The 27,746-nt window shown below is 35.9% G+C and overlaps 1 protein-coding gene across 4 annotated transcripts in view; it reads right to left on the reverse strand.

Moving 5' to 3' along the window:
* CLOCK (clock circadian regulator) overlaps positions 1 to 27,746 on the reverse strand; it is a 46,359-nt gene continuing 18,613 nt past the window's right edge. For 2 of the 4 annotated variants that reach the window (XM_075500082.1, XM_075500083.1), the window contains 17 exons: positions 27,517 to 27,608; positions 25,933 to 26,022; positions 24,331 to 24,451; positions 23,053 to 23,166; positions 20,320 to 20,438; positions 16,386 to 16,468; positions 16,057 to 16,163; positions 15,265 to 15,412; positions 14,974 to 15,049; positions 13,896 to 14,037; positions 13,414 to 13,514; positions 12,421 to 12,510; positions 11,369 to 11,527; positions 9,616 to 9,822; positions 8,121 to 8,329; positions 7,557 to 7,824; positions 1 to 5,602 (listed from right to left, as the gene is read on the reverse strand). In XM_075500082.1, coding sequence (XP_075356197.1) covers positions 5,420 to 5,602; positions 7,557 to 7,824; positions 8,121 to 8,329; positions 9,616 to 9,822; positions 11,369 to 11,527; positions 12,421 to 12,510; positions 13,414 to 13,514; positions 13,896 to 14,037; positions 14,974 to 15,049; positions 15,265 to 15,412; positions 16,057 to 16,163; positions 16,386 to 16,468; positions 20,320 to 20,438; positions 23,053 to 23,166; positions 24,331 to 24,451; positions 25,933 to 26,022; positions 27,517 to 27,608 — 2,309 coding nt within the window. In that variant the 3' untranslated portion in view covers positions 1 to 5,419. The remainder of the gene's footprint in view (positions 5,603 to 7,556; positions 7,825 to 8,120; positions 8,330 to 9,615; positions 9,823 to 11,368; positions 11,528 to 12,420; positions 12,511 to 13,413; positions 13,515 to 13,895; positions 14,038 to 14,973; positions 15,050 to 15,264; positions 15,413 to 16,056; positions 16,164 to 16,385; positions 16,469 to 20,319; positions 20,439 to 23,052; positions 23,167 to 24,330; positions 24,452 to 25,932; positions 26,023 to 27,516; positions 27,609 to 27,746) is intronic. The other 2 variants (XR_012775501.1, XM_075500084.1) reach the window with 2 other exon arrangements.

The raw sequence follows: 27,746 nt of genomic DNA on the forward strand, positions 1-27,746 counted from the left end.
CAAGGCAGTAATGTAAATACACAAATCAAAGGTCTCTAGCCTTTAGAGTGGGGCATCAATTTATAAAGAGATACAGAGAGAAGACAAGGAAAAAAAATACAGTATGCATTTTTACTGAAATCTCACAAGTCATTTGTCTGGGTAGGGGGAGAAGATAAGATCGACATCAAGTAATGTCTCGCAAGTCGGTTCTGTGGGTGGGGGAGAGAGAGTGCCTTTGTTACAGTTGTGGGAAGGGTAAGAGAGTGCTTCACTGTGAAACTTGGATAAAATTGACATCAAGCAACTCAGGAAAAAAAACTTCTAGAACCTTAGAAGCTACAAAAAGCAAAATTTTAAATGAGTTACATTTATTCAGTTAAAAAATTGACAGTTAGTAATGGTCACATGAACACCAGGGAACTGTATCTACATTTCCTGACGTCAGTATGAGCGGCACTAGGGTTTTTCTGTTTGTTTTCTTTTACGTATACAAATCTAATGCCAGTTAAAAAAATACAAAACAAAACTGAAACCCAAGACACTGTGAAATCAACACTGCTTAAAAACTCAAAATTCAGTCTGATATATTTGAAAATAAATAATTTTTACCTTTCTTGTTAAAAAAAGACAACTTGCCAACTGCTTTCAAAGCAGTAACATCTTTAAGACCATTCCCAGAAGTGCTTCATAAATAATTACCCATTGATTGTCTAGTAATGCAGCATCTCTCAGTCTCAGCTGGGGTCTCTAGATTAGGCCATACAGTATTTTGTTCAGACACAGTGTTTTGTTTTGTGTTGTTTTTTTCCCCCTCCTTTTTATTTAGGTACAATTTCTTTGAATATAGCATATCATGCTGGCAAAATTCATGCAGATGACATAGCATGAAGCATAGCAGAGTTTAAAATCACCTGTTTAAAAAAAAAAAAGACAAGGAATGTAGTGTTAAAAATCATGATAGTGAAAAAGCAACTATCCACTCTCATGGACAACCAAGACAATTTCAAATGTTCTCTCACAGTTCTCTCATCTACTATGATTTGTTTAAATATGTCTTTTTAAATCCGAATTCACTTAGTTCTCTTCAACTTCTTCCACCAGGGATAAGTAAAAAAATAAAAGGTTAATTATTAAAACTAGTCTCTTTTCCCTTTTAATCAAAATAACCATTTTCCAGCCCTCTGACTGTACATCTGATTTTAATAATGATTTCAAATAGAGAAACTTATGAATCTGACATGTTTGACATCTCCTGATGCCACGACATTTAAAACACTCATAACAATACCTGGGTTAAATCTCTGAAAATATAAATGGTTCTTGAATCAGCTTCAACAACTTGGAAAAGGCCACATCTTTAAACCTTCAGAACATTTTCACACAAATTATAATCCTAAGGGACACTTAGAATTACTGAGTAGGCAAATGAGCCTCCAGATTATTCTCTCTCTCACAGGCAACCGTGCAACTTAAAAAGTCTCCTTCCAAGGAAGCTATCATCACTAATCCCATCCCCTGGCCATATAAAACACAAAGCCAACTAGTTTTAGAAGCCTTTTTAATCTTGCACTTTGAGCCTCAAAGGATCACCATATTAAAGAAACATTTTCCAGAAATGTCTCTCTTGACAGTTTTACGCATGTTATTCCTCGATGCCCCCCCTCTTTAACAGTTTCACTGACTAAAGAAATAAACTGTTTTTCAAATAGTCTTTTCAGTAAAGTGCTTGTTATTACTAAAAAAAAAAAAAAAAAAAAAGAGAAAGTGCTATTTGAGTCTTAACAGAATTTCTTTTTCTGTGAAAAACAGCCTGATATAGCTTTATTTTATTCATGTTTACATAAAGCTGAAATGAAACCTATCTCTTGTAAGGATACTGGGTTACTAATTTTGGTGTTTGGCAGTAGGCAAGATGCCCACAGAAGGTGGTGACACACGGGAACCATAGTGCAGAAGGTAAACCTTCTAGATGAAATGGAAGGCATATGGAGAGCTCCTACTAGAATCCTTTTGTATTTATATACAAATATAATATATATTAAATATAATATAAAAATAGCTATATTCTTTTTCTCTGAAGTTATCCTAGAAGCTTTTCTTCAAATCCTCACCCATCACAGGCAAACAATGTCTGTCTCCTAAACTCCATGCAACTATGCTGTCTTTTTCACTCCATTATGTATCACCAGCCCCTTTCTTCATAAATACAATGCTCTCCTTAGCAGACACCTTCCCTTCTGTCAGAGTCATTCTGTAACATTTACGCTCCAGAACCTGCAGCATCACAGCATTCATTATCGTGCTATTTATTAGGATGTTGCAAATAAGCCTACGGCTGTAGTACGTGAGTCAGGCAGAAGCAAAAGGCTGATTAAGAAAGAGGCAATAGCCTGGTCCTCTTCCCCCTAAAAATCAAGGACAGTTCAGCAATTGATTCAGCAACAGGGGAAGCTGCAGACCCTTTAAAACTACACTTTTTAGTCATTAGCTGTGAAACAAAGCATCTGCATCCTTGCACAGAATCTGGACAAAGTTCTACATACTCGCTTTTGTAAAAAGTTTGCCTGATTCATGGCAGGAATTTTTCAAATGCATGCTGTATTTTTCCAGTTTCTTTGAATTTCCCCATCTTCTATACTTTCTCTACTAGCTGGTAGTTCTGTAATTGAATGACCTCTCTCTGAGGTTACAAAAAGCTTCTTGATCAAAGCGTACATTTCTATAGTTCTCTTTCAGCAGTCACGCTATTGTCATCATCTAATTTCTCTCTCACCTAGTTTAGCCTTTTTACTGACAGACCTATAGCAGCACACCAGAGTATTTGGGAAGGGGGAAATGGGAAGCGAAGTTTAAACGAAGCTTTATATAAAAAGCTGCATCATTAACTGTCTGGCTGGTATCTCTATTTTCCGTAATTCTCAGTATAATAGCTTAATAAACCTATTTTACCACTATTCAATAGTTCTAACAGCACTATTAAAGCTCTCCCAGTTTTCTTTTTTAGTGCTATATTATTATTGTAATTGGTTAAAAAAATTTTTATCTAATCTATTTTCCATTAAGCAAAAGTACTGATAGCACAGACCTCTAGTCAATGCAGCTTAATTTAGAAACAGGTGGAACGGCGTGGTAGGGATAGTAGAGCAAGGCAGGATTTCTTTACATAGAACTTCACAGCAACAGGTTTCTGACAATTATTCCAGCCCAGAGAATGCCAGAAATCCCTTTAAAGAAGGGGAATTGTTCCTTGCTATGTTTGGTATTGGCATCTGTTCCTTGCTCCAGGTTGCAAGAGGCTTCTTGGAGCAGTAAGCAATCTGATTCTCTTTGGTACTGTTTCTCACGCTCTCCTTCCTTGTTCACTACTGCGCTTTTTGGTGCCAAACTCTTGCTTTATAACTGGGGAATAACAACGATCTAATGGTGGGACACGTGCAGAGGCAAAGGCTAGCCTCAAAACGCAACCAACTGTATCAAATGCTTGGCTAAACTGGTATTACCTTCCTGCGGGTTTGGTTCATCCAGTAATACAATCAAACTGTTTCATAGTACAAAATAGTCCATCACCATTTGGTTACATTCATTCAACTCCTCCTCAGTATTCAAGATTAATCCAGCTTTCTCTCCCTAGTACTAATTTTAACTGCTTTTACTGTTTTTGTTTTTAATTATCAGATCTATCAGCATTTATTCATTCTCCTCTGAAGTTCTGGTTTCCACAAACTAGTACCATAAAAACCTACTGAACATTTACTTAAAATAGCACATCATATCTGTTGGAACTTTTTATTTTCTTTATGTGAAGTTGCCTTCTGAAGTCTTAGTTCAGTGATATCTCTTAAATCAATAGCCTGGTAGTGTTAAATGCAATCATGATCTCCCCCAACACGCACTTTTAAACGGTATGAAAATGGTTAAAAAACAAAAACAAACAAAAAATCAGCTTACTATTCCTCCTCCTGCAAAAGGAGTAATCTATACTTTTAGATTTTTTGCTCTTTTAAGAGTATTACCTTCCAGGGCTGAGATTTTAGAGACTCCTCTGTTTCTGGCTAGTGTTTGAGGGGGAGTACCACTCAAAAATGCTCATGTTCTCAGACCATTATTAAAATCAACACAATACAGAAATAGCTATGAAGTAGATACACGAGTTTGGTTGACAATGTACTAAGACTTCAAAATCGAAAATGGTTACAGATTCAAGACGTTGTAATTCAAGATGTTCAACATTATCACCTGAATTAAAATCAAGGCACTATGGGTTTTGTTGTTGTTGTTAAAATGACCCTGAATTAGTTCTGACTAATTTTTGAAGGAGAATAAAAAGATTCCAACATATTTTAACAAGTTACAATTCTCACCACAGAGAAAGTGGTTAAAAAGTGCCCAAAAGGTTATTAAATGTAAATATATTTTTGTGCAAATTACTCCTATAACTGAAACATTCTTGAAAATTACTGTCATTTTTTTTAAACCTTTTACATAAATATTTCCAACTATGAACTATATCAAAAGATAGCTTTGGGGAATAAAATTCCAAACCATCCGCAAGAAAGCAGTGCAAATTCCTATTTTTCAAACAAAACGATGAATTAATTATGAAATTATGGATGATATTCATGAATCTGAATGTCCTGAACCCTGATGCATGATCACCAGTTCAAACAGCTTCATCAATAATTTAACCTCGAGAAGTCAACTAACCAACACACTATACCTCACCAAACAAACCCTGACATCACAGACAAAGCACAAACAGGAGACTTGTGCCCACATTAAGGGTGAAAATAATGATGCATCATGTTGTAAACAAAAGGGTAGAACAGAGGAAAACATTAGTCTGAGTATGGCATGAGAATTTAGGGAAACATATTCAAACCTACAAATAACAGATTACATTTTCATGCATCATATAAAATATTTTGCTCTTTCTCCTTTTATGCAGACATATACACAATATTTTACAGCATCTGTACAACAGAGAACTGGATTTCACACAACATTTTCAAAATATTTACTGTCCCATAATCATCTGAAAAAAATTAGATGTTTTTTGGACTATATTCCTGGCATTTTTTCCTGCTAATTTAAACAATTGCTCCATGTCCATTTTAATACTTCAAAAATGTACAGGATTGATAAAAATACCAATATTTTCGGCATCCCGCTCACTTCAGTCACATTTTGAGATTTCACCTGGACAAATTAACACATGGCAGCAAATCCCTTAGAACACAGAAACTGGGGCAACTATCAAAGTTGGCCACGTTCCCATCATCATCTTGTGGCTTTTCTTAACAGATTCCAGACGTTAGAAGTAGATCTCAACACTGTGGTGTTAGAAAGCCTTCATACCGCTACCTCAGTAGCCTCAGTGCAACTGTTTGTGGAGAGCCCCCTCCTGGTAGTTTGCTTCAAAAAGAGGCAGAACCCCACACTATTGTGGCTGAACTTTGGAAGGATCAGTCATCTTGTCAGTTCTGTGTCGCGAAAGTTGCTGCTGCTGCTGCTGAGACTGATGCTGCTGGTGGTGGGACTGAGTAAAAGTGCTTTGTTGTAGTGGGAAAGCAGCAGAGAGGATAAGCTGAGCTGACTGATTTCCATGAAGTAACCTGGATGTCTAAAATATGCAAATAGGAAAAGATTATTTTTTCCTGCTGCACTGAGAAACACAGGCCTAGCTGCTTTTTAACTTTCCACAAAAGGGTTCACTGAAAATAAACTTCTGATTGGTCATTTAAGCTCAGCAAACAATGCAAAGATTAGTTCATACTAATAAAGTTAATTAGAACATCTGACTAATTAGCAAAGCAGCTGTAACTGGTCTTCGCAATTTCCTGTGACAATGGGTAGGAACACATGGCAATTTGTCTCCATTTCAAACCACAGGAGCATAACAGGGCTTAAGGAATCTATTTGAACAAGTGCAGGTGGCTGTCATTGCAGTCAAATGAAAAAACAGTGCATGACTTGGCACAGATCACATGTACCCCCCACAGCCAAAATGAACAGTCAAAGAAACTGCCGCATTTGCAGACCCAAACATCCCCTTTCAAGGGGATTAATTACTATTGGAAACAGTACTCCATTTTAATATTCATTTTCTTAGAATCAAAAGATGATGGTTACTGAAGAAAAGCAATGAAGGATGGGTACAAATGCACTTGGACGTCTCAATCCAGAAACATGTTCAGCAGCAGAAAGTAAACTACATCGCCTGCTGCACCCACAGAATCAGACTGTAAGAAGCCCCAGTGAGCAGGGGCAGGAAAAGCACTGTTCCTTTTCTCCATTTTAAAGAGCATTTGCTTCACTTCAAATTCTAGCACTTTAACAGTTTGTATTAAAAATACTAAACTTTTGCCTAGAAAGAAATTCTAAGACAGGAACAGACCTTTAGAGATCTTCATCTTTCACAAATCTTCTGTTTTTCACCAGAATTAAGCCAAAATTGTACAAACTTTTTAATTTAGAAACAGAGCTACAGACACTACCAACCTGCTAAACAGCACTGTTGTTACAGTATTTATCTGAGTTGTCAGAGAACACATTCAAATCTGTGCTCTGGTTTGATTCAGTTCAAGAGTCTCCCACTACATAAATGAGTGCTGAAATTCAAATCACTAGGTATTCTTCAGCTCTCTTTTTGAGAGTCAGCTTGCAGCTGAAAAGCCTTTGCCTGATGCATGACTGAAATTGGTATGTTTCCATGAAAGATTTTTTCAACAAGTCAATATTTTCTGTCAATGACCTAGTGAAAAAAAATTTTACTCAGCCCTTATCAGAACCATATCCATTCCTTGTGCACATAAATGTACGTTAAGCCTCCAATTACTCACTGCATTTGTATATATTCCACTTATGCACAGGATCCCTCATTTAGTGCAAATGGGAGACCACACATAGTAAGAAAGAAGAAATACTTGCAAAATAAGGATTTTTGATTATATATACACTTAAGGAGTAAAAAAAAAAAATTTACATTCCCAGAGTAGTTAAAGAATGTTAAAAATGTGCATAAACTACATCATGATAGTTATATGGACTTTATCTTTCTTCGGAGAAGGCAACATCAGAGGCCAAATTAAGATTTTTTAACCCACGCCTTCTTGGAGGCACTTCCTCTCTAGTGTTCTAGCTGCCACTACATCTCCCTCACCAACATCACCTGCTGGGTGAGCTATGTGCCAGCGATTAATTGGAATCAACAAATGGCAACAGATTTCCCCACCAATTCTTTCTACCTTCTGGTTCTTTTCTTTTCTTTTTGTAGGCATTTCCTGTCTGTCTCTAAACTCCTTGGGTGTTGCCTTCCTTCTCTTTTGATCCAATCTCTCTTCTTTCTCCACTAAACCAAGGCTCTTCTCTTGAAGGCTCTTCTCTGCTTACAAGGTTACTTGCTGCTCAGCCTCCCCTGTAGCCTAGACAGATGTTCATGCCTCATGTTACGGGGCCATATCTTGCTTTGGGCTGCATGCTGCTTTCCAGACCAACCAGTTCTGTTTGAGATCATCTCTCATACCTGCTTGCATTAATACGTGAAAGCAAAGAATTTGTAGAGAATGCTGTATTACCTGTAGGAACTGTTGGGGGTGCTGGGTCAGCTGCGGCTGAGCTGGTTGCTGAACTGTGGTGAGCTGCTGCTGCTGGTCTTGCTGACTTTGCTGCTGCTGCTGTTGTTGTTGCGTTATTGACAAAGTCTGTGGCTGCTGCTGTTGGGCAGCAAAAGTGGGATAAGCTGTCACCACCTGTCCCATAAACATAGTACTTGGTACCATTACCGCTCCACATGCTACTGGGGCCGTGACAAGTTTTGTTACAAGTTGCTGACCTTGAGAAAATCTGTTAATGGAAAAAGACATTGGGAATCCCTTTAGGGAAAAAAAAAAATCAAGCACAACGTGCACTTGAGAAATGCAGATTTGTCAGGTTCATACTTTGCTACAACAACATGGGTTTTGATAAGCCTGCCAACATGTTACTTTGGGCAAAGCTTATTTTAACAGTTCTATCCATATACAGTTAAAATAATAAATCACTTGATTTTTTAATGCTACTTTAGTTCCTTTTGTAGATCATGTAGCTATGTAAGCATATCACTATAGCAAGTCATCTGAATATTGGTCTTGAAGATTTACCTGATTTGTCTGTCCTGTGTAAAAGTGGTTACTGCAGCAGCATTCTGGTTATTGTTCTGTGGTAAGCTAGAAGGAACTTGGACCACATTTCCTGTTGTTGGCTGAGAAATCACCATAGTGTTATACAAAGGTGCCGAGACTGTGTTCTGTGACTGACTGGCAAGAGAAGACTGTTGATTGTGTCCACTAAGTACATTTTGTTGATTATGCTGAAAAGAAAAAATATTTCATGAGGTAGTAATTTGAAAATAGGCAGGTACTATAGCTGTCCTCCTCACTGTCATTGCCCATGTTTCACAACTGCCAATGTTTTTCTATTAAAAATGAATTTTTAATTTAAAGTCCACAGGTATTTCTACCAACTGAGGATCTGGAGGTGGGACTGACCCTCAGGCATCTGAAAATCTATTAGATTAACCTCTTCTCCTCTTCAGGTTATTTTTTTCCTGAATTTTTCAGCTACTTGCATACTGTTTGTTCAAGATCCTATTTTCCACTCCTTTAGCATCTCTGTGCCAGACAGACTAAAACGTGCACATCACGTCAATCAATTTCTTACTTGGAAGTTTGGAACTAGCTTACTGCTGAGATGGTAACACTGTCCACCACTAGTCTGCCTCTTCACAAATCTCAAAAAGAAAGTATGGAATTTGGATACAGGTACAGAGGAGGGTGACCACAGAGATCAGAGGTATAAAGAGCCTCCATACACAAAACGGTCAAACCCGTTAGAAGTGTTCAGCTTGAAGAACAAGCTTCTATAGAGATATATGTGACAGAGGACTTTGAAATCACGTATGACTGAGAAGATGAAAAGTGAATAGCTGCTGAATGTGTTTCCCAGTATATGAGCTGGGTGGAAGGTTTAAAAAACAAACAATCATATTTCACAGAAAGTAAAGCTGGAGAACTCACTATGAGATACCGTGGATTTCAAAAGTTTACATGGAATCAAAAGAAACTGGATAAACTCATAGAAGAAAAATCCATCAAAGGCTATTACATTACAGATGCAATACACCTATGGCATCTGACTGAAATTGCTGAAGACTAGAAAAGTCAACTGCAGAAACACCAATATATGCTTGTCCTCTTCCTATGCTTTTCCAGCTATTTGCTGTAGACCACTTCTGGACACTGGGTTTCAAGCTCACGTAGTACAAATCTCTTGTTATGTGTTCTGTCAACAGACAATTCATAGCCATTCAAAAAAAGGCAAGCTACAAGTTTTCTTAATACTGGTCTTTCCAAAAGCTACTTGTTATTAATTATTTACATGCCTAAGTCTCAAAATAAAAACAAGATCTGAAATTGCATTAGCAAGAACAGAAATGCATTTCAATTGTAAAACTTGGAACATGAAGAAATTAACACGATTCAAAAGACATTGTTAAAAAAAAATTTGGGAGAGGGATGTTAGGGAAGCTGTTGTTGTGTTTCAGCTATGGTTTTCAGTATATATTCTATCCAGCAAAATCAATAATAAGAATTTTACCTGTGTTGCAGTACTCTGCAAAGGCTGCTGCTGTATCATGTGTGGAGTACTTATATGGCCTGTGTTCATCCCACTTTGAGTCTGATTAGTCTGAACAACTTGACCTTGCATGTTTATTGGTGTAAGCTGCTGAACATTTGAAGAATTTCCAGAAGCAAGCTGCACAGAACCAAAGTTGAGTCCAGGAGTTGATTGCTGCAAGAACATCTTAAAAAAAAAAAATCCACAAGTTAGCTTTTAAGAAAAATCTGTTAATTGCTCAAGATGTTTTAGAGAAACTAAACTTAATTATTTTAAATCAATAGAAGATAAAGTTTCATCTTAGTTATTAGAGGTGTTGAAACAGCATTGCAACCACCAAGAGTAAGAGGCCCAACTCCCATATAGGGTCAGTATTCAGAGACCCTACTGTAACTGATAAGAATCAGAATCCCGATTTCTAGAGCCCTAAACATTGTTTAATATTTGTTCTTAAAGAAAAAGTACTATTTAGAGACTAACTTGTAATGTAGTCTATAACTGTCTAAAGACAAAATGTATTTGAGATCACATTTCTATTTGGAAGATCTCCAGCAGTGAAACTAATTCAAATGAAGAAAATCTCAGAGTCAGTAGATCCAGGCATAGCACCAAGAACGTAATCTTCCTGGGCAATCAAGAAATCATAATGATTATACTGAATTTTCCAACATCACTGTAATAAACTGAATTCAGCACAAAAATCTATGAGTCTTTACAAAAAGTTAGGCCCAAGACTGCAACGAGAGTGGGTAATAAGGTAGAATGTGCAGCACTTGGATATTTTTCCCTAGTTTCCACAGTCCTGAATAAGGTCGCTCCACCAAGTGCATGGGAAGAGAGCTGTGAAGCTCTCCTTTTGAGGTATCTATAAGGCAGTCTACTGCTGGCAGGCTTACACTAGACACGATAAAACACTGAAAATGGCACATGCCAGAAACGCCTACTGTTCAACAGAATTTAAGCAACATACTCAATACTTCCGGAAAGTAATTTTTTCTACTCTTTATTCACAGTTCACGCTGAAAATATTTATAATCTTTCCTTAAGATCTATTTTAGTTTTTCGGTTTAGTTTGGGTTTTTTTGTTTGTTTGGGGTTTTTTAACTAGAAAAACCCAATAGGATCATTCTTTTATTCCAAAGATAGCTGCTGAAAAGAGAATGACAAAATTAGAAAAAAAATATACTGGTTAAAATACAGAAATCAGGTAGTCAGCTGCTAGACTGAGTAATGCATCCTCTAGTGCATTCTTGTCTTTGTGGCTTAGTAACTACTTCAGTACATCACGAGAACCACTTCACCAGGAGGGTGTGTAGGAGGACCACAGCCTGATAGTTAGGACAGTCTAAGAAACAAAAGGGATGAATTTGACACCCTTGAGCTAAAAGGGGAAATAAATGCTTATCTTGCACATTTTGGATGAATATTTTAATGACTGCAAAACTATGCAAGAAGTAACAACCACTGCATCTTTTTACATTTAGGGATAAGCTAGGCTTGAGCTGCTCAACATTGAAAAGATACATTGGGGCACTTCCAGATACATCCAGAAGCAAAATGGCAGGTACCTCAGGAACAGTAGCTTCAGATGCTATGGATTTTAGGCACACTAGGTCCAGACGGTAGCTGGCAGGGGGTAGAGAGGATCACCTTGTGGAATTAAGTGCCCAAGACTCATTTGAGATGCCTAAATTCTTTACAGATCAAACCTGTAAGAGTTACACTAACTCACCTGGAGTCCTTGACCGTGGACAATTTGAAGCTGCTCTTGAATCTTACGCAACTCTTCCTGCTGCCGATGAATATTTGCCTCTATCATGCGTGTTCTTTGCTCTAGCTGGTCCTTTAGATGCTGCATAGCTCCTAATTGAGCTGAAAACTGAAACACAGGCTGTAGTGCAATGAATAAATGAAAAGCTGAGCAAAAATAATGATTTTATTTAAAAGCAGTAAATACACTCCTCCACAGTAGCAAAGAAATCAAGCACTGCTTTTTAAACTGGTAATAACCATAATATGAGGACAAATTCATTAGTACGAAAATGTCACAGAACTCACATTTAATTGATGTCACATTTAATTGATGCATTAGAATTGGTGAACCAAAAAAAAAAAATCCATCGCAAAAGAAATTGACTGCTGTCCAAATCACCGAGACTCTATAAAAAGCCTTAGTAATTACATGGTACTGCGGATGTTAAAGCTCTCTCAGGTTAAAAATTAGAGTTGTACCAGTTTACCAAAAAAATTCACCCAGAGCCAAAACATATGCAGACAACTTGGGAATACCCTCAGTCACAAACTGTTGAAGGCTGAGCCCACAGAGAACCTCTGTTTGCCACTTCTATTCTTCCCTAGACATCTGCTACGGGCTACAAGGCAATACAACCTTTTGATACTTATATCCTATCTACAGGACATAGATCTTCAGTTGGATCTGATACCGCTGTTCTTATTTCACAGAACTGTTTCATAGACTAAGTTGCCTTGTGTTACAAGCATATGTGTAGAATGTTAACAGCATAGTAGATGGATTTTTACAAAATATTTTATCTTGTGTTATCTATGTTGCTAATGGCCAAGGCTGAAAACTATATCCACACAAATAACGGGAAGGAAAAAATAAAGGCAAAGTGTCAAATTGGGGAATTTGCTCATTTCAAGAGAATAATGTTAAAGGTGACTTTGGCACCCAAGAACTCAACTTCTGAAAGAGAAATTAACCTTATATTCAGAACAAGACTGTTTAAAAAATAGTAAACAATAAACCAACTTAATCCATACCTGGGACATGCCAGACTGGAGCTGTAAAGTTGCAGGCTGAGACATCGTTGGCTGTGTTACTGGTTGTCCAAGAGACTGGGAGCTTAAAGACTAGGATTTAAAAAATTGTTCCATAACTGGAAGAGAATGAACTTCATACTTGACATGAAATACTTCTTTATGTAAAGTGTCAGTTCCAAAATATCATCATATGAACATATGATAAAAACAAGTAAACATTTCCTGAAATATCTAACCCTTAAATACTAGAAAATTAAGAACACAAGAGCAACTGATTATATCCATAATATATGTATAACTTTTCCACTGCTAAAAATATGTAAAAGCAATAGGTATAAAACAGGAAAAACAGAAATTACAACTGTTTTAAAAGTCTTATTTGTAGTAAGGGAAAAACTTTTTCAACAAGTTTGGAAGTTGACACCTTTAATTTATTCTTAAAAATTTTTTTAAAATGCATATTTTAATAAACATTCTATTTTTGAAGTGAATGTATTAGTTCAACTGGAACATGAGCACCAAGTACATGAAGCATGACATTTTCTCCTGTTACTGAGATTTCAGAAACTATATGAAAGTATTCACTAATATTCTTAGTCATAAATCTACATGAATTCTCTATAGGGATACACGGCATTACATTGGCAATTTTATATATATGTATGTAATTGCTTATATACATATATATATAAAATGCAGAACAATAGAAAGAAGTTATGTGTGAGTGAAAGCAGAGATTCATACACAATCTTGAAAACCCTAATGCCAAAAAATAAATACTTATATGCTTAATTATTGCATTCCCTTAAAATGTAGTATAACCAAGTTGCATATTGATGATACAATTCTGATAGTCACGTATTCCAAGTGAAATTGTTACAGTTTAAATTATGTGTTTTCAGAAGAAATAAAACAAAGTTTATATGGATTTAATAATACCTTTGAAAGGTGAATTACACTGATCAAGTACAAAATTTTTCTCTGAAGAGTTACCTGACTACTCAGAGATGATCTTCTTTGCGCAGTCTTTTCATGACCAGATAAGCTTTGCCTTGGAGGAGTGCTAGTGTCCACTGTCATTTTAGTTGGTGTTGCTGACAATGTAGAGAGTTACAACAGAAAGAGACATGTTAATAATAATGTCAATTCTGCAATGCAATAATCAAATCACAGGAAGCTTTTCATGAATTAAAAAAAAGCTTAAGGCTTGGACTTTTTTTCACCTGGACTATCCAACAATAATCCAATCTGATGGACTGAAATAGGCTGCTATTGTACTTTCAGAAGTAGAAGCCACTATATAACCTCTGAAAATCTGAGTGGTCAGCAGATCTCTGAACCATCAAAAAGGACATTTTCATTTGCACACTTCACAAAATTGTGATTAACTGCTAGTTATGCATTTAATTAAAGTAAGTAAAGTAGAAAAAGCCTTCACTAGGAAGGCACTTATATTTTCAACAGTTGGTACTTACATGAATGATCTGATACTGCAGTATGTGAAGATTTTCTTGAACTCCTGGAGGAAGCAGAAGGTGTGGGGCTGGTATCAAACCTTTCCAGTGCTTCTTTGAGACTCACTGTGTTTATGTGATTGTCAGATCCAGAGTCCTGACTCTGAAGAGACCCACACAAACAAGAACTATTTTATCTGATTCAGCACACAATGTATGTTTCTGTTAGCAAGTATCTAAAACCATGCTGTGTCTAATCAACCTCCTTACACAGGTGACTGCAGAACTAGTGGCCTGGTTGATATCTGTAAGATCAGTTTCCATTTGGGGCTTTTATCCTTGGAAAATAAACCAAACCAAAGCCATATAAGCCTAGAAACCAAAATGCATTCAGACATAGGCCACAAACTGACTGCTGAGTTGACCTCCTTCTCTAGCAACTCAATTCACTCTCAAGACCTGTGTAATGAGTGAACTTCTTATTCTTTTGAGGAACGATGAGTTAATTCCACTGGAAAGAGCACTGTCAAATGAAACTTGCTGAACTGCCAAGGGAAAACATTTCTGAATTGCCCGGGGAAAACAGGACAGAGCATCTCCACAAGCTGGCTTATCTAAGACTCTCTGAGCTTCCAAGGACATTAATTCAAAATTAATTTTGTATACTTCTAAGAAGTGGGACAGAGTGACACAATGGAACAGCTCCTGCTTTCCTCTTGTGAATTCCTTTAAGCCATCTTTGTGTGTTGACCTTGTTTTTTTCAGATTATGGGTGCTTCCAGTAAGGAAGAACATTTATTTATGAATCAAACTCTGCAGGAATCAGACCTTAATAAGGACTTATGGATGTTGCCATGTTATAACGGCATGCACATGAACCCCTGAAAAGAGGAGGGTAAGTGTTCAGGGCAGAATACAGTTAAACAAACATCCTTCCTAGACTTCTTTGATCATTTTAAATAGTCATACTATTTAGAGATCAAAATAATTACTTTATCTGTAACAGGACAAAACACTTCTTGCTGCTGTGTATTTGTTTACATATTATTTTTAGTATGAAAGAAAGAAGAGGTAAAATAAAATTATATAAGACACTCACTTTATCTGCTGCTATCTCTGGAAGAGACTCCTCAATACCAAGTTCTCGTCGTCTTTCTGCTCTAACTTCTGCATAACTAGAACAAACCAAATATAACTACTATATTCTTGGGTGATTTAAAAAACATACCTCAAAAACGAAACTCCCCAGAGGTACCTTGGTTACAGTATCCCAGGAAGTTTTCCCATGATTCTTTAAACTGCTATGATTTCTCTACCTCGAAAAATACCAGCAATACAGCTCCCATGCCATTAGAATTTATCTAATATAGATTTTTAAAAGATAACTTACCTTACAACAGTGTGCGTACAGACAATAAACTCTGGCCTGGAATTCCACTGGTGATACGTGATATAGTAATGTGTTTGCAGCCAAATCCATTGTTGTCCCTTTGTAAGGAATCTGTAGTAACATGACTTCCCTTTCCCATATTGCATTACTATAAAAGTGAAGAATAAAGTTTACTGTCTTTCTAGTCTGTAAATATTGCAATTACGTAATAAACATTATTTCCTAGCTTCATATGGCCCAAAACCATGTCCAAGTCCAGTATTATGACAATGACTAAGAGCAAGTTTAAAACTGTAGCTTTCTTCCAAAAAAATTTACACTGCATTTTTCAGAGAAATGCAGAATTCAAACTTCCATATTTCTGGGGTTTTTTTTACATATTGTGAAAAATTTATGTGCAAAAAATTTAAATACAGCTTTATAAAGAAAACCACAGCTAAACAGAAAGCTTATTCTATTATGTGTTTAAACAATTTTTGCATTTATTAAACATCACAGAGCCTTTTAAATGCTATTGGAAGAACTGGAGAAGTATTAGTCATAGTGCTGTGCACTCCAATTTACCACAATGAAAACTCTAAATTATAAGATAAAGTTAAATCTGTTTTGTAGTTCTGTATCAAAAGAAAAAAGATGAAGATCAGCAGTGCAATAATGTCAAATGAATGGGAGTAAAGATACTTCACCCAAATATATCACAAAATTCCACTACAACATTTGTACAATCTAACAAACTTTAAACCAACATCTATAAAGCAAATTGGCTCATTGTAGCAACTTAGTCATACTCACAATGCTCGTGACATTTTGCCAGATTATCTAGATCATCCACATGATAATAATCATAGCCTGATGTTCCCAAAACTTCAAATGGAAGATAACCTATTATCGGAGGTGCCCTAATTAATACAAAAATTAATGTCATTTTATTTTCACACAAAAAAGCCAACCAAAAATTATTTCATTATATAACTTTCTTGTTTACAGTATGTGCTCTGAAAAAATTAAAAATTAAACCCAACACAAGCTATGAGTAGTTAATGCTGATTAGTGAACTGTAAATATTATAGCCACCACTGTGATTCAGCTACTATTGCTGCTATACATAGAAGGAATTGCACCTGTGATCCAAGAATAGGAACTTCCATTCTAAGCTATGTCTAGATGTGAACTCTTCATTGGGTTCTTCAACAGTGCACATTTCCTAAAAAGTAAAAAAATAAAAATCTCTCTCAAAACTGCTCTATTCTAATTCATAAGCTCTTTCAAAATTCAGACTTACCTAAAGTTAGTAGATAACTCCACAATAAAGTTATTTTTAGACAGCTTCATTGGTTTTACCTGTTTAGATGCATAGTACTGAGGTAGAATCTAATCTCAGCTGTGCCAGGCTGACACTCATTTGATTTAAATGGAACAACCCCGGCGTGAGTTTAAACTCAAGCTCAGTATCTACCCAGTAGTATAAGCAGAAATCAATAGTTCCTGCAGTTATGCTTTTAACTTGTAACAAGCAAAAGAAGAGATGAAACACTCCCACCAGACACTTTGATTACAGTATATGCTTATAATGGGTAAAAAACAACATTAGCAAGACGGTCACATTATTTTGACTGCAGGAATAGGATTCTTCCATTTAGTGAATACAGAGTACTCTAAATAACTTTGCATTGAGGGCACCGACATGTAGTACAAATAACACACTATTCTTATGTTTAGAACTCATGAACAGTAAGAGAATGATTGTATTTCCACTGTTACAACAAAACCTCAAGGTATTCTGTACATCATTTTAAATGTATTCCGCTCAGACATATGTGCAATCAGTGCAAGTCAGTCAATTTCTATTGTCCCCTTCCAGAGAGGTAAAGATGCTCCACCAAATACTGTGCCTCATGCTGAGACAGTAACAGAGCTCAGTACCTCAAGCCAGTCGATTTTTTTGCAAACTCCTCTAGTACTGCCTTACAAGAAGAAAGATGGGTGATGGAATACATGCATACATACAAATACACCCCTCAAAGAATTACAATAAAATTAGAGATCAGTAAATCTTTCATTTTTGGACACCTGCATATGTTCATCACACTTGCAGGAGCTTGCAATGGTATTCCCATTGCCAGGAACACAGTAGAATCTATTGATGATCAGATACCACAAGAGTTTCCTAAAGACTGCAATATGGAAGCCGCTGCTGCACTGACATAATATTCATGACAGATGCGGACATATGAGCACACTGCTGCTCTGCAAACATCTATAACTAAAATAGTCCTGTGGAAAAATACAGCAGAAGACTAACTGTTGCTCCTACAAAGGGACCACCTTCCTTCTCATTCTTTCAGGTTATAATACAAAGAGTTTAAGTGGCTATTTTGCAGTTCTTTAAATAGATATTTCTAAGTTTTCTTTCTATGAAAGAAAAAAGTTAACATATCTAGGCAATGTTTTTTCCTCACCTTCATCGGTGTAAAATCTAAAGACAATGACCAGGAAGTGAGTTATATGATAGAGGTAATGAACAAAATCACTCTGGGCACAAATTTGTGACTATTGGTGTGACTTCCAGTTAGCAAGAGTTACCTTCCAGTTACCTTCAAAGTTCTAGTTACCTTCAACACTGAAACTACCCCTAAAACCCAAAGCTCATCTACTTTCCTAAGATTACAGCGTTTAATAAAGCACCACTCATAGCAAAGTAAAAGAAAGGACAGAGCAAGTGTATATCCTTGGGATATACTTTTGATTTGTTGTTTCTTTTAATCTAATTATTTTGGCACAAGTCAAAACAAAAGTAAAAGTAACTTAAGTGCAGGCAGTAAAATCACAGTAAAACCACTATTGTTAGAGAGGAGCTAGCAGCAGGTTAGTATCTGATTATTCAATGCATTTATATTAATGATTTACAGATATTCCACTGTAAAATACCCCTTTGTAGAAACTATCTTGTTCAACAAAGCATCTTGTTGAAGTTGTCAACAAGGCATCTAGAAAAGAAAGGTCTTCCATTTGTAACAAAAAGTATTCTGGTAGAATCCTTCTGGCTGAATTAATCCTGCTTTCTTGATAGGATTCGATCATTTACCAGCCAAAATGCAAGACAAATGTTTTAAAGAATGTGTAGAGCCAAATCCCTTCACTAGGGAGCAAAATTTGTGGCACATTTTGTTACAAAAGTGGTGGGGTCATACACAGAAAATAAAAATGTGAACTTTCAGAGATTATTCTCATGAATACTATGGCTTTCTACAAAAGCACTGTATATTCTTGAGAAACTACATTCTAGGTAAAAAACACCCCAGAACTCTATACCATCTGAAATAAAGAGAAAAAGTGGCAGATTAGCAGGCAGGTTCTACCTTAAATAACGTAATCCAGTACTAAAATACACATCTCTACTGACTGTGTCACGCATCTGTTAGTAAAGTTACTGTGATGGTAAAGTTCCTGACATAACACTTATTTGCTAGAGTCTAGTCAATGCTAGTCTCAATAATAACAGAAGATATTAAAAGAGTATAAACAAGTATTGTCAGATTAAAAGTCTTCACTCTAATGTTAGTCTTCTTCACAAGAATATTTCTCAGATGAACAGCACTAGTCAAAACCCTTGAGAGGATCTTAAAACCTCTGTTAACATGAAAGTTTCCTTAGGCACCAGAGGCTCAGAAGTTCAGGTAAAGAGGAGTGAGAGCTTGGCTGGAGTATAATCTGTAAGGCTTTCGCCCTCAGGAGACTGAGACACCTGAAAGATCATAAATGGATGTTCCTCAACTTCCAAATGTCCTGTTCCAGAAGTAGGAGACACAGAAGTTTTACTATAGTACATTCTAAACTGTCAGACTTTAAAAGATAAAAATATTTGCAAATACTGCTGGGTTGGTCTTTTTTCCAGAGGATTTAATGACATTTAACATCTCTATCAACTATAGGCATAACAGGAAGAACATTATTTAGACCCGCATGGGAAGAAAAGTGTCAGATGAAAGATTTCCACAGCTTCAGGAAAAATAAACAACAAACTCTCTCTGGCATGCAGTCTGGAGAGATCCAATTCCTATTCAGCCTGACAGAAGTGAAGAAGTTTATATGATTTCTCCACAGGCTCCTTACTACACTTTCAAAGTGCAAAGCATGTAGACCATGTCTTCAGAGGATACCACCACCAATCTTCAGCTTAAGATACTAGCGCATTCAACTTACATGCGGAATATTTAAATGTTCAGAGTTCTGCATGACAGACAGCAGCTTAACCATATGCCATATACGTTTCATGGCATTTCTTTACAATTGAATTGTAAGAACAAATGTTTGCTAGTAGACTATCCTGTACCTTGATTAATATATTTGTAGAAAACATATAATCTGAATCACTATCACAGACTATGCTATACTGTAGCCTGAGTATTTATTTTGATTCATTTTGGTGAGTAAAGTCTATAAATTTCACACATATCCAGTTCGAAACTTGTAAAGGTATCTTCACTGTGCATTAGCAGTTAAGCAAAACATTCTCTTGAAACAACTCGGTTATTGAATGACAAACAGTACTGAAAGAAGATGAAAGACCTTTATTACCTCAAACCTGACTCTCAGTTGTTGACAAATAATTCAAGCTTTCATGAAGCCCTAAAAGATTTGCTTCTGTGTCAAACTACAGCAAGATCATCATCAGCAAAAAATTCACATCTAAGTGTCAACTAAAAATTATTAATTTTTCCAGTGAAAGTGGAATCTCAGTGTTATCTTTCATTGTGGTTAAGTTAAACTTGGTAAATTATATTCCTATGGACTTCTAAATTTATTTGTTGTATATTACTATTTTATATGACTATTTAGAAATGGCACTCACCATAGCAACCTCATTTGATACTTTGCATAACATTTAACCTATTGGTATGTGAAGTAAGAAACACAGACACTTTTAGTTTCATATAATAAAATGCCTTATTGTTTTCATTAATAGTATTTGAAATGTTTTGTGCATTCTCTCCGAAGTTTTCCTGTTCAGACTACATTTAAAAATTACATAAAAGTTATTTCATTTGTACATACCTTGATAAATTGAGGTGTAGCTAATCTAACTGTGGCTACAAAGCAAACTTTGTCTTCATATGAAGGCCGGTGCGATCGCTGAATAGTTCCTTCAAAACCATTGTGCGCTGAGTTGGGAACTGAGGGAAGATAGATGAGGTCAACACAGATTACAATATAAGCACGGAGGAAAACAGCAGTAATATCACAAGACAAATGGCCCAATATTTATCTGATGTGGTTTGCTTATAACTTAACATGCATTAAGAAAAATGCTACATATAATATATATACATATATGCACAGGAATCGTAGTTGTACAGTAGTAATGGGAACACAACCATCAGGTAACTTTCTCAAAGAACTAAAATTACAGTTAACATGATATTATCTGTGACAAATCAGTTTTAAGAAACTAATAACAATTCTAATCCTTCTTGGTAACTGCTAAAAATAACTGGAACACATTGTCTTCAAAAATATCTTTAAAGTTTCTCTTTTGTATCAGCTTTTGCTAACTTTTTCTTTTGAACTCGGAGGTAAGTATTTCTTTTCTAGGCTTCCATCACATTCAAACGACGCGAGCTGAAGACAAAACTGAGTTACAAAACAGTCAAAGGCACAACAATTATGGAAAGAATGGAAGAATCAGGACACTGAGCTGAGAACTAACAAATTCCACTTACTGAATCACAGAGATGGATGGGGGCAAATCATAAGGGGGCAAAGGATGGACTAGACCTCAGAACAGATTAACCTTATCTTTCATTTCCAGAAGATACAAATTTAGTTTATCTTTACTAAGCTCTAATGATGGTGACTCCAAAATGCTGTCAGGCTCTTCCAAGCCTAACTGGTTTTAGTTCAACTCTAGATTAGAACTTCCACTAAAGTTTCTTCATGTAATTTAAGCTTACAGCTCCTTTCTCTTTCCATCAGAAAAAAACCCAGGTAATTTACTTCCTCTTTATCTTATCTCTTCTCCTTTGTTCTTCACAGTGTATCTTGCCTTGTAAGTTAGATTTGTAAATTTCTGATTGCTTTCATTGCTCTACTCCGAACTCTCTCCAACTGCTTTACTTGCTCCCAGCAAACAGTGTCAAAAACTGGATGAGGACATATGGGTGCTAAGTGCAGTAGGATTATCTCATGTGGTTTAGACTGTATTTTAGAAAGGCTTTTGCATTTTCACAATTTGGTGATTGGTCATGGTGATTTGGTCATGTTCAGTTTACATTCCACAGTAACTCCTTTTTCTAAAGGACTACCATCTAGCTGACTGTAACCTTTTCCCCTGTTCATACAGTTTGTTATTCCTAAATGTAGTAACTTGCATTTGTTCTTAGTCAATTTGTCTGGGTTTTTTCCCCAAAATAATTTATTTTCTAAATTTGGGGCTGAATTCTTATCTTGTTTTTAGTGTTCTTGCATTATTTCATGACTGCAAACTACATTCCATTATTTATAACATTAATGAAAATACTGATCAAATCCAGAAGTCCATTAAAACTCCATTTTGATGATGAACACTGGTAACCTTTCTGACCAGTTTCTGCAGCTACTCTCCAGCAATTTCAATTAACATGTACTTCCCTTATGTGTTTGTGAGAACAGAATATGATAACTGTCAAAAGCATATTAACAAAGTCCATAATCTATTTGCCCTTTGTCCTCTTATCCACACAGTGTGTTACTCTTTGGTAGAGAAAACTGAGCTGATTTGATCCTATTTCTACCTGAAAAATCCACAATGGTTGCTATTAAATTCCGTGCTAGCTTCCTGAAGCTCACATATAGTTTAATTATTCATTCTGGAATATTTCCCAATATTGAATTGCAACCAATAAGTCTGCAGTTTCCCAACTCCTCCTCTTTCCAAGACTAGCACCATATTTGGCCTTTTCAGGCCTGTTTCTTGTCTTTTGTATAATATTACATACCTGCATTTGGCGCTAAAACTCAACCTCTCCCCATTTTGTGAGAAAAATGCTGGTATCACATAAAAAACATAGGTTTATTTACAAGATACTGGTTTTGATAATATTTTTGGGGGTGATCTCTATGAAGATCTACTACTGACCACACTGCACAATCCATTCGTCTGGCTGACCAAATAAACATGCCTCTCAAGTAAATAGCCAGCACAGGCTGGCCAAACAGATTAGAGAAGTAGTACAGAGGAATAATATTAGTACATAACTAATAAAAATAACTTCAGTGGAAGGGAGAAGGAACTCAGTGTGGAAAACTGTACTAGCCCATCCACGCATCTGAGTGGTAACTCCTCTCAGTGAAAGCACAGAATTGAAATGGGGGGGAAACCTACATTTTACTTCCCAGCTCACTGCATAATGAGAACTGCAGGTACTCGGTACCACTGCTCTTCAAGTTACTTAGTCACCTGCTTAAGCATGGATTATGCTTAACTAAATTCAGGCTCTTTATTTTGAAGGGTTTGCTTAAATTTCTCTTACATTCTTTTAAAAAATGCTTTACAAGATACTAGTTTTCTTTAATTGAGAGCATTAAACATAATTACTACATTTTGCATTCAAACACACAGACTTGTAATACCTGATAGGCAGTTTTTCTTCTTTTTCATTAAAACAATATGGAAGCGATACAACTCTGCTTCAAGCTCTTCTTTTGAAAGACTGGTTTTAGTTCATCATTAAGTTTTGCACAATGGTCCCAAGCCTGTTTAGCTGTGAAGCTGCCTAAGTATTCCACTCTAACATCGCTGAAATTACTTACCATTATTCAAACACTTGAAATTTCCTATAAATTTTACATATTCGTATGTAGGTTGCTCTTTCGGATCTATTGTTCCTCGCAGCATATGGCAACAGAATTCTAGCTGATTTTTTGCTGAGAAAAGAATAAACAAATTAATAGGCTACATGCTTGATGAAGCACACAGGCAATATGAAATGGAAAGCAGGAATAATTAAGCTGCATACTTATTGAGATACTCTAAGTGTTGTGATTACCAATGGCTACAGTCTCTGCTTTTAACCAGTGTGATATTAACTAACGTAAAGAAAAGGAGAACTCCTTTAGAATTTGTGCATGAAGAGCCTGAATGCTAATGACATAGAAAACCCCTGAAAACTAGAGCTATTTTAAAGAAGCAGCTGCCCTAAACTTAAGTTTACTAAAGCATGCACTTCCAAAACCCATTAGGCTGCTATGTTTTTATTCTTGCCAACTGCTACAACTGTCTAAACAGAAGCTATATAAACAAGACGAACATTTCTAATACATGGGAAAGTCATAGAGTGAAACGCAATGCAACACTGAAAATTTTACTCTTGCAGGGGGGAAACCCACAAAAAAGTGCTTCTGTTCTTCAGGGCTCACCCATATGTTTCTGCTTAAATAACATTGGAAGAAAAGAACTGATCACGTGATACAAAGCAGATTATTTTTAACACAACTACTGTACTGGTTTCGTCTGGGATAGAGTTAATTTTCTTCATAGCAGCTCATATGGTGCCGTGTTTTGGATATGTGACTAAAACAGCATTGATAACACAGAGATGTTTTAGCTATTGCTGAGCAGTGCCTACACAGTGCAAGGGCCTCTTCTGTTTCTCACGCTGCCCCACCAGCGAGTAGGCTAGGGGTGCACAAGAAGCTGGGAGGGGACACAGCTGGGACAGTTGACCTAAGGGATATCCCATACCATATGACACTGTGCTCAGCAATAAAAGCTGGGGAAAGAAGGAGGAAGGGGGAGACACTTGTGCTTATGGCGTTTGTCTTCCCAAGTAACCATTACACATGATGGAACCCTGCTTTCCTGGAGATGGCTGAACACTTGCCTGTCGACAGGAACTAGCAAATTAAGTCCTTATTTCGTTTTGCTTGTGCACACAGCTTTTACTTTACCTACTAAACTGTCTTTATCTCAACCCATGAGTTTTCTCACTTTTACCCTTCTGATTCTTTCCCCATCCCACTGGGTGGAGTGAGTGAGTGGCTGTGTGGGGCTGAGCTGCCTACCAGGGTTAACCCTCAATAACTACTTACATTTTAAGTATTCTGGTGTCAATGAATCACTTTCCAGCAGATGAGAAGACAATATTTTATAAATTTCTGAATGTTCCCCCTCTGGGATAAAATTAAATACACTCTGATCCACAAGATCAGACTGAAAGAAGAAGATTGAATAAGCATTAAACTAATGCAAGATGTACAATGTCACAAAGCCTACTATTTTAATGCAAAACAATTCCACAGTTCAAAAGAACATTACTGACTCAACAAAGCCACCTGCTGGAATACACATGAATATTTTGCCAGAAAAAAATCTCACTTTGATCTATCTTAATTTTGACACTGCGAACCATTTAACGAAAAACATCATCAATGCAGCAGATATACTACATGTTAAAGTACAATAGAGCTTGTATTAACCTCCCTGGGATACAACAATTCCAAGTAAAGAAGCACTTTACTTGTTCTAGGGCACTGTAACCTCTCGGTGGCATCCAATACATTGAAATGATATCTTGGAACAAAAGACAGCCCCTCCCCACATCATATAGGTTATTATGTTGCCAATAATGATATCCAATTGCAATTGATTTTATGAATACATTTTATAATCATTTCTGAAACTATGTACATAAAACTGGGAACAATAGAGATGAATGCAATAAAACTGAACAACTGATTATATGCATAAATGCATTTGATTAAGTATTCAGAAAAGAGGGATCACAGAAATGTATGTTTAGAATATATAAATCGTACCGAAAAGCAAAGAACAAATGTGCCTCTGAGAACTTGGTGATTTTTTTTTAAAAAAGTAGAATTTTACTTAAAAAAAACCAACAAACTATTACCTGTACAATTTTCAAAATTCTCAGCCAGATATAATGCATACCTTAGGGGAATTTGTGTTTTGCAGAATCATTTTTTAAATATGGCACTCCAAGTTTTACAAAATACTCTTATCACAGTAAGACAACTAGCCTTTAACAGTAACTTGTCCTTCTCTTCTAGAAAAGAACTCACTTTTTCACTCATCAGTTGTTTGCATTTTAGAGTACTAATTTGCCTCACTTCAGAATAACATTATTTAAAGGTAACTTTAAAAACTAGTATGTTAAATTTACCAGTGAGCAATGCCACCAAGATTAAAGATGAGTGAATGTGGTAAAACCCAAAGTATATACCTAGCTTAAAAAGCAGAACCAGCAGCAATGTATTTCTTATAAGAGTTCTTTGGCAAGAAAGGAGTAAAAAAGTAGTTTAAAAAAATTCCAAGGATATAGCTCTTTAGCAATACTCTTCTGACTCGTGTAGAGGCTGTGAAAGGTGTGAACTCTGAAGGGTCTCCTGCAGTCAACTGTGTTATTTCAATTATGTTGAAGAGAAATTGATGCTAGCCTGGCACTTCATAATCCTGCCTAACAGAGTGCTGACTGCATTCTGTATTTCCAAAGGAAATGTTTAATATAAGAGACAGACCAATAGGAAGGAGTTGTGCTGAAGAAAAAGCAAAAGCATTAGAAAGAAGCATTCATCTGTTCTATAATGCCAAAAAGGCTAACAATTAATTAGCACTCATAGCAGAACACCATCCATAGACAAACTGATATGTTACTGAAAGCAATTTGTACTTACTGGCAAATGTTCAAGTAAGGGCGTTATACTTTCAGACACATATATTATATTTCCATCTGTCATAATTGCTAAAAAAAAACCATCAAGAGCCTGAAATTAAACATAATGGGCAGTTAAATAAAAAGAAACAGAGCGTATTAAAAATGTTAAGTTATATTCAACATGGAAAATAATTTAGACCAATTTTAGTTTAGTTTATTATAGAAATGAGAATGGCTTTCACTACTAAAACTTCTTAGTCTTGATTTTACACTACGAGCATTACAATTCCCATACTGTTCTGTTCTTAAATAATCTGTTGTTTCAGAAGGAAGTCCATATACAGCTAGCTACTGTTTCCCCCATCTCTCACTCTGCCTGCCTGTTATTTTTAATTCCATCATCATTTTAAACATCAGAAAACTCAGAAAAATGAGGTAGAGACAAAAGTAAGAAGAGGTGGAAAAACTAAGGGAAGAACAAGTAAAAGAGGTTGGTGAAATAAATGAATTTTGGTATTTAAAATCTCAATATTCCCCATCTCAATAAAAGAAACTTGTAGCAAGATTTTATTGAGACTTGAAAACTGTGAGATACAGTTCTGACTGCTTTACCTTCTACTTAACTCAAACTTATTTCCACTGAACATAACACAACTATCTTTTAGTTGAACACTACCAAACATAAAAGCATGACAGAACTGTATTTCTAAATAGGAAATTTTAAAGCTCACATCTTTGAAAAAATTTCTTCTATCATATTTTTCTAGCTTTACAGTCACTAGTTGCAGACACGTATTTTGTCAGAGGACTTGAGAAACACCAAAAACAGCTATAAAAAAACTTGAAAAACAGAACAGTGAAGCAACTACTTCACTAACTTGTTGGAAAAATTATGCAAATTCACCACAGAGGATTTTTTGAACATTTTTTAAGTACAGAAAATTAGAACTTTTTACTTTTTAAATCTGTGCCTCAAAGAAAAGGTTTAACTATCGAATGAAAATAAACAGTGCTTGTTCATTTATTTTAATATTTTTCATTTACCTATTATTAGAAATTGTTTCACTAACAAGATACAAATGACTTATGCTCATTTCCAAGAAAATTATAGCTTATCCTGAAAGTTTGTATCTAGTAGTAATCCATCTATTCCTGTAATCTTCTTTAGCAAACTAATGCTCACACACCGTTTTTGGAAAGTGTAACAAGCAAAGAACTTAAAACACTTTATTGCTCACAAGTTACATGGCTGTGTTGAACCTTTTTTATAATTAATATTTTAATTTATGCGTAACAATTCTTTATTTAACTAGTACCTTCCTTATGTTGATAATTTAAAATATCCACTTTACTTTGACAGTAAATGTGTTCATTTGTGGACGTGCTCTGTTATATAGTATCTTATGTAATTGAAAATGCAGTTGAAAGAAAAACTGTTTTGCATTACACTGCACACATAGGAATTTTGACTATCTTCATGAAAATGTACAGTTAAAATTAAAATACAAAAATAAAAAGTTATGTCATCAAACTGAAAAATTTCATCATGGAATGACTCCCTGTGAAGAAATATTCCACTCCCAGAAAAACAGAAATAATATACCTCTAACATTAACTGTGTGAACTCTTCATTACTAAGGAATGTCGGTTTCCAGTCCTGTCGAATCTCACTGGCATCTGATTGTGCAGTAATTTCTACAATCAAACATATATACAATATAAGGATTCACACTTCCAAAAGCCATTATTTTCCCACTGAGCTATGTATACACAGTAGGAAATAGCAGAAGGTTCTCCAGTCTCCTCTGTTGTTCATTCATTACATATAAATGT

The sequence above is a fragment of the Mycteria americana genome, chromosome 4 (genome assembly GCF_035582795.1).
Source record: "Mycteria americana isolate JAX WOST 10 ecotype Jacksonville Zoo and Gardens chromosome 4, USCA_MyAme_1.0, whole genome shotgun sequence".
NCBI lineage: Eukaryota > Metazoa > Chordata > Aves > Ciconiiformes > Ciconiidae > Mycteria > Mycteria americana.